This window comes from Colossoma macropomum, unplaced genomic scaffold, assembly GCF_904425465.1.
Source record: "Colossoma macropomum unplaced genomic scaffold, Colossoma_macropomum, whole genome shotgun sequence".
Lineage (NCBI taxonomy): Eukaryota > Metazoa > Chordata > Actinopteri > Characiformes > Serrasalmidae > Colossoma > Colossoma macropomum.
The window spans coordinates 12,618,475-12,624,932 of record NW_023494788.1 but is presented as its reverse complement, the minus strand read 5'-3'; the positions used below and the strand labels follow the sequence as shown (position 1 = coordinate 12,624,932).

The 6,458-nt window shown below is 39.0% G+C and overlaps 1 protein-coding gene across 3 annotated transcripts; it reads right to left on the bottom strand.

Moving 5' to 3' along the window:
• Positions 1-111: 111 nt before the first annotated feature.
• Positions 112-4,419, bottom strand: si:rp71-1d10.5 (transmembrane protein 216). Of its 3 annotated transcripts, none has more exons than XM_036567819.1 (6): positions 4,394-4,419; positions 1,970-1,983; positions 1,743-1,836; positions 1,545-1,637; positions 1,252-1,453; positions 112-395 (listed from the first exon to the last, which is right to left on the bottom strand). In XM_036567819.1, exons 1-6 carry the CDS (start codon positions 4,416-4,418, stop codon positions 380-382), a joined length of 444 nt encoding a protein of 147 aa, XP_036423712.1. In that variant the 5' UTR covers position 4,419; the 3' UTR covers positions 112-379. The 3 variants fall into 3 exon arrangements, with proteins under 3 accessions (XP_036423712.1, XP_036423713.1, XP_036423711.1); XM_036567820.1 differs by lacking the exon at positions 4,394-4,419 and adding an exon at positions 2,125-3,288; XM_036567818.1 differs by lacking the exon at positions 4,394-4,419 and having other exon boundaries at positions 1,970-3,288.
• Positions 4,420-6,458: the final 2,039 nt, after the last annotated feature.

Here is a 6,458-nt window from a genome sequence, read left to right as displayed (position 1 = left end):
AATTAATTTTACTTCTGAATGATTTAATAATGAAAAAAATGAAAAATCAGTAGAATTCCCTTTCACTCAGATTCTGAATCAAAAGAGGCTTACAAGAAAATGCTGTTTTAGAAAAAATAGTTTGTTTATTAAAAAAACACTTTCATGCTACCAAAATACAAAACACAGTTTGCAGTGCAAAACACATTTATACATTTAAGTCTTCACTCTGAAAAGCATTTAAAGCTAAACATGTCAGACAGTGATCTCAGTTACAGCTGGAAAGTAGAGTAAGTCGTACAGATTCACATAATCTATATATTACTGTATGTTTCTGAGACTGTTGACAATCTAACACCCAAGCAACGTATCAAACAGTTCCCCATCTTCATGTGCATGCTTAGTAAACAGAGGCCCTGAAAGAATGAAAATACAAACAGATAAGTAGATATTCAAACAGAAAAAAAGTAGATTATACTGATGTTCAGAAATGAAACAATTTATAACATTACATAAAAATTAACATAACACATGATTCAGCTTTGCATACATACTGTGCATGCAAACTACTCTAATGTACTTGTTCGAAAAAGGGCTGACCTAGAGGGTTAAACCTTGCAAATAGTATGTTATCTATTATGTATTATCCTGTAGTACAATATTGCAAACTTTTGCCTTCAGTTTCACAGAATTCACAATTTTGTATTGTTTTCATTCGTCCATCAGTCTTCTCTCACTACAATAACCACCATGCATTATGCAAATACATATCACAACCAATGGGAATTCCTGCAGCGCTCAACAAATCCTGACTGCTAGCCGCTGATTTAGAGACTAATAAATACTTTGTGGTGCTGGATGGCATGAAGGCTATAGTGGTTGTTAAACTTTTTTCTTTGTTAAATGAATAATTCAGTTTAATAATTAGCCAGCTAGCGGGAAAAAAGAAGCACAGCCAAAGCCACTCCAAAGCTCTTGTAGTCTTTCAAAATGTACTTCCACCTTAAGATCCATTGTCAGAAGTGGGTTTTCCTAGTTCTGAGCTAGAAAAAAATTTGCTTTAGAGACTACTATGGCACTGCAGCAAGAGGCTAGAATTCATGTTTACAACAGATGTAGCGATGTAACCACATTTTTCATTTTGGCCGGAGTTTCGCTTTAAACTAGGGTAATCATACTTGAAGTTCAGTGTAAATAAAATACAAAAATAAAAAAGCAGTGTTTTCCTGTTATTCAAATTAGGTTCAACACACCAAATAATACAAAGGTTACCTGCAAAAAGAGGAAATTGTCATTAGACCTAGAATCAGCTCCAGGCCATAGAAGCAGAGCACGACTGCATTAAGGATGAATTCCAGGCGCAGGACAAAAGTCTGCAGTAGCAGATAGTAGACACTCAGTACTGTGCAGGGCACCAGAATACAAACACTAATGGACAGAGTCAGGGAGCGCTCACACAGGTTTCCCTTCCAGCCTGCAAAAAGCACAGTCACCCGTTATAACAGAAATCTGACAAAAGTAAATATATATAAATGAATCCCAACATTGTAACAGTTACAACATACCATAAAAGAGTCTGAGGGTTTCAAGACCAACGTAGAGAAGCAGAAGAACAATGTCCAGTATAAGATTTGCCTGAGGGTATGGGAGCAACACTCCTAAAGACAAAATTTTAAACAGTATGTTTTCTATGAAAGTCACATCACTGCACTATTAATAAAACAGAAATGCAGCAGATGACAAATGATCATATGGTACTTTACCTTTATAAACAAACATTAAAATCTCAGCTATGAAGAAGGCAGCAAAATACCAGCTATTCAAATAAAAGAGGACCTGCAGAGGCATGGAGGACAACTGAGATATTTTGTTAAGGAGGCTAATATCATAATAGGTTGTAGTTAAGTACTCAAAATGTTTTATTTTCTTAAGACAGCACTGGAGAAGTGATGCACAAGAATGAAGAGTTGGTATTACGGTGAAAGGATACAATAGGGTGCCTTCCTGCAAAAGAAATATCAGCCTTGTTTACAAACCTACTGCATTTCATCTGATTACTTCAAATGGTACATATTGTGCATAATGATAACTGTCACATGCTAGATACCATAGTGTACACAAATGTGCCAAAGCATTACGACCTACCTAATATGCTGTTGGTCCCCCACGTGCTGCCAAAACAGCTCCAACCGACTAAGGCATGGACTCTACAAGGCCTCTAAAGGTGCTTTGTTTTATCTGGCACCAAGACGTTAGCAGCATATTCTTTAACCCTTCTGTAAGTTGTAAGGTGGAGTCACTACGGATCAGACTTGTTCATAGCACATTTTACAGATCCTTGAACAGATTGAGATGCCAGGACAACACCTTGAACTCTTTGTCGTGTTCCTCAAATCATCCCAAACAATGTGTGCAGTGTAGCAGGGCGCACTGTCCTGCTGAAAGAGGCCAATGCCATTAGGCTTTACCTGACCCACAACGGTGTTTCGATAGGTGGCATGTGTCAAATTGACAACCACATGAATGTGCGGACCTGGGGTTTCCAGCAGAACACTGTACAGAGCATCACATTCCCTCCACCCACTTGACTTCTTCTCACAGTGCATTTTGGTGCCATCACTTCCCCCAGGAAAACAGTGCATCCATTGCTCCAAGATTCAGTTCTGATTCTCACATGCTCATTGTAGGCACTTGTGATGGTGGACAGGTGTTACCATGTGCACTCTAACTGGGTTACCACGATGCACTGTGTGTGACACATCCCTTGGTACTCACAGCTGCTGACTAGGAGGACTCCACAAGCCATTTCTGAGATGCTCTGACCCAGTTGTCTGGCCATAACAATCTGGCCCTTCTCAAAGTTGCTGAGGTCTTCACGCCTACCCAACTTTCCAGCATCAAACACAAGAACTACATATATAATACATATATTCCAGATCTTGACATGCACTGTTGTTACAACATAATTAACACTATTCGCTTCATCTGTGAGTGGTCATAATGTTTTGGCACATCAGTGTATATCACACAGTATGCCATTTTGAACAGAGCTATAGAGTAAGCAGTCAGTCTATGTGGCACATTATATGATACTAATGCAGTTATGTCTTCATTTACTAGTTTTCACACATGCAAAAGATACATTTTAAAAGCACTGATAAAGGGATATTAGCCTTGGTATTACTGGTATGGCAGCGGCAAGAAAATTAGTGGTATCACCCATGCCTACTATGAACACTGATACTGCACCCTTCAATAGAATGTAAAGCTCCACAGCTTGAGTTTGAGCTGCCCTCATAAATAGGGTCACAATGTGGGTCACAATGTCACTTGTTTTACAATGAAAACTATAGATTTGTTCTGAATCTGATCATTTGGACAAGCATTAATAGAGGTGACATAAGACAAGTGCAAAAACTAAAAATGATATAAAGACAACTAAAGCCATATCACCCATATTCAACTTTTATCCCCCCAAAATTATTCAGTTAGAGGCCACCCATGAACCTAAATGAGAAGTAAATAGCTTTCAGCATTCCTGATAGTAGTATTGGTACTAACAACGAAATAATAGACTTTAAAAAAGAACATTTTCATTGATAAAATAATGCTTTTATTGATCTTCACAGAAATGGTGGGCCTGTTACCAACACCTTGTGGACTTCGTGGCTGTTTGGTTTAGACCTGCTTTTACTGATTGGTTCCTACACATTGTTCTGTTTAGAACCATGAGTTCTATATAGAACCATTTCTTGCTTAAATGGTTCTTCAGATTAATGGATAATGTGTTGTATATGGTTCTATATAGAACCTTGCACCAAAAAACGTTCTTCTATTAGTGCAAGCCTGACATCGTTACAATAATAGTAGAACCCTTTTTGGTGCTACACAGAAACATTTTAGAAATGTTCTTTATAGACATCAGGGTTCTAAGTAGACCCACTACCTTTGCTAAAGAACCACTGAAGAACCTTCTTTTTGAAGTGTGTATGCTGACCCGGGGAGCGACGGTGGTAGACTGTATATACACCTACCCCACACTAATGACAGCAATGATGAGAACAACGAAATTTATACGATGCTGCACCGGACTAGAAACGTTTCTCTGCACGTTTGAACTCAAAACACAAGTGAAGTAGGAAAATCGTCACGGATTTAAACTAATTTAAGCCTCTCTGTGAGAAATCTCTCATTGTTCTAGCTTTGTTTATTGACAGACTGGTCACAGGCTCAGGTCGCTGCTGTGTGATCAAACCCTTACATCAGCGTTGTTAGCCATCCTGTTATATCGCATCAAAATAAAACGACGGTATACACACACAAAAGCGCTGCCTTTTTAACGAAATACACATACTGATCTTATTTCTCACTGTAAGAGGATCAGTTTGACTCTAACCAGCAGTATTTTCCTTACCGTGGGCCGCCATATTGGATACCATGGAGACGGCGTCATCTTAAGGCGGGAGCAGGACTGCGGCCCAATCAAAACTAGTTTAACAGGCGCCTGACCGCGGGCCAATCAGAGGAGACCTGCCACTCGGTTGGGCTGACGCTAGAGGGCGCTGCCGAGAGAGTCCAAACCATAAAGGTGCAAAATGAATGGAATGGAATCATATGAAGGTTTTGGGCGAAATACATTACATCATATCAAAATGTAAGTTATTACAAGTTAAAGATACAAACAAATACTACAAATAACACTGCTTTCATTAGAGCTGCTCTAAAAATATCTCACAATACCTTTTTTTTTAACATTTTACATTTTTTGTGCTGTAAATCATTCTGAGAATCTGTATAAGATATTCAGTTTCTACTAAAGAAAACGCTAAATCTGCGTCTATTAAAAAAAAAATCAGTTAAGACTTTCTAACATTACCATATGTACATTCATGAGATCAGTCTGCGTGAACTTAAAAATGAGTGTGAATGCTAGTGTCCTACTGCCTAAAACCTGTTTTTCGGTTTCGTTGATTTTTTATTATAATATCTAATTTCCAGAACTGGACATTGGACACTGTATGAAAGCAAAGATTATTAAAGATGAGACGTTTAACTAGAGCCAGATCAAGGGGAGCTGGCCACTTTGTATTTCACCTGTTACATCAAAAACATGAGTGCAAAATGCCAGAGGGCGCCCGCGAGTGAGTCCTCAACGATTGGGGGTGAATGGAGCTTAAACGGCTAAAACGAAAAGTTAAAACAGTTTCATTTCTTTTTAACAGCAAACAAGTTTTGTGCAGGAAGCCCTATAGCATTACTGCTACTGAGTACTGATTGGTTGGTGAGCACAGCAGCTCATAGGCTGAAGCGTTTTGCGCTTGGCGTAAATGAGGCGCTCCAAAAGCGCTCCAAAATATAGCCGCGGGGTTAAAATGTTTTATGCTGTTCTGTGTTCAGGAAATGAATGAATTATTCTATATAAAATGTTTAAACATTTACAAACTATGATTTTGCTCAAATGCTCCATTCATTTTGGACTCTGACACACCCTGAAGACGTCACTGAGTGGGAGTTCTCCCAGAGTCGGTTTATGAGGAGCCTGGCCACTTCCTCTTTCCCCCCTTATATCAAAAACATGACCACAAAACACCAGAGGAGAGAAGAGTGCCCTCTGGTGAGTCCTCAATGAATGGGGGTCTCAACAACTAAAAACACATAAACACAAAACAGTTTCTAATCACTTGCCCTGAACTTTCCTTTAATTTGAGGAAAAAAACAAAGAAAATTGACCTTTTTATTCTTTTTTTCTACAGCAAATGGGTTTTAGGCAGCAGGATGCTAGCATTACTGCTAGTGAGTGCTGATTGGTTGGCGAGCGGAGTAGCTCATTGGCTGTTCGCGCTCACAGACGTCATGAACGTATGACGTCATGAGGCTCCTATAACTCGAGTTTAATAGCTCTTAAAATTATAACAGCAGTGTTAAAATGTTTTATGATATTCAGTGTTCAGGAAGTGGTTGCATTCTTTTACATTAAAAATGTTTAAGCATTTATAAACTATGATTTTGCTCAAACGCTACATCTTAACCCATTCATTTTGGACTCGCTCGGGAGCGCCCTCTAGCGTTTGAGAAACCCGGAAGACATTACTGGGTGGTAATTCTCCTCTCTACAAGTTCTCTGGTTCTCCTGACTGCACATTAACTTCATATACCCTATTCACTGAAGACGCATTTGTTGGCCCCCTCTAGCATTTGGCAGTCATGTATTTGGTGCCAGGCCCCACTTAAACTATATCTGGTCTAATCAGAAAGGCGGTCTGGGCTTATAGCTTCAGCGTAAATGCTGTAGGCTGAAAAGGTGGTTATACGTAAATTGTAACAGCACAAAAAAGTGAATTCAAAACGGGCTATCTTCCATAAATGGTCTATATGGACTGATTATGTTTTAAAAAGTATTTACATACTGCATCGAACTCCATGATATAGACTCATTAACATACAACTGAATAGGGTGCACCCACAACAATTCTCCCAAA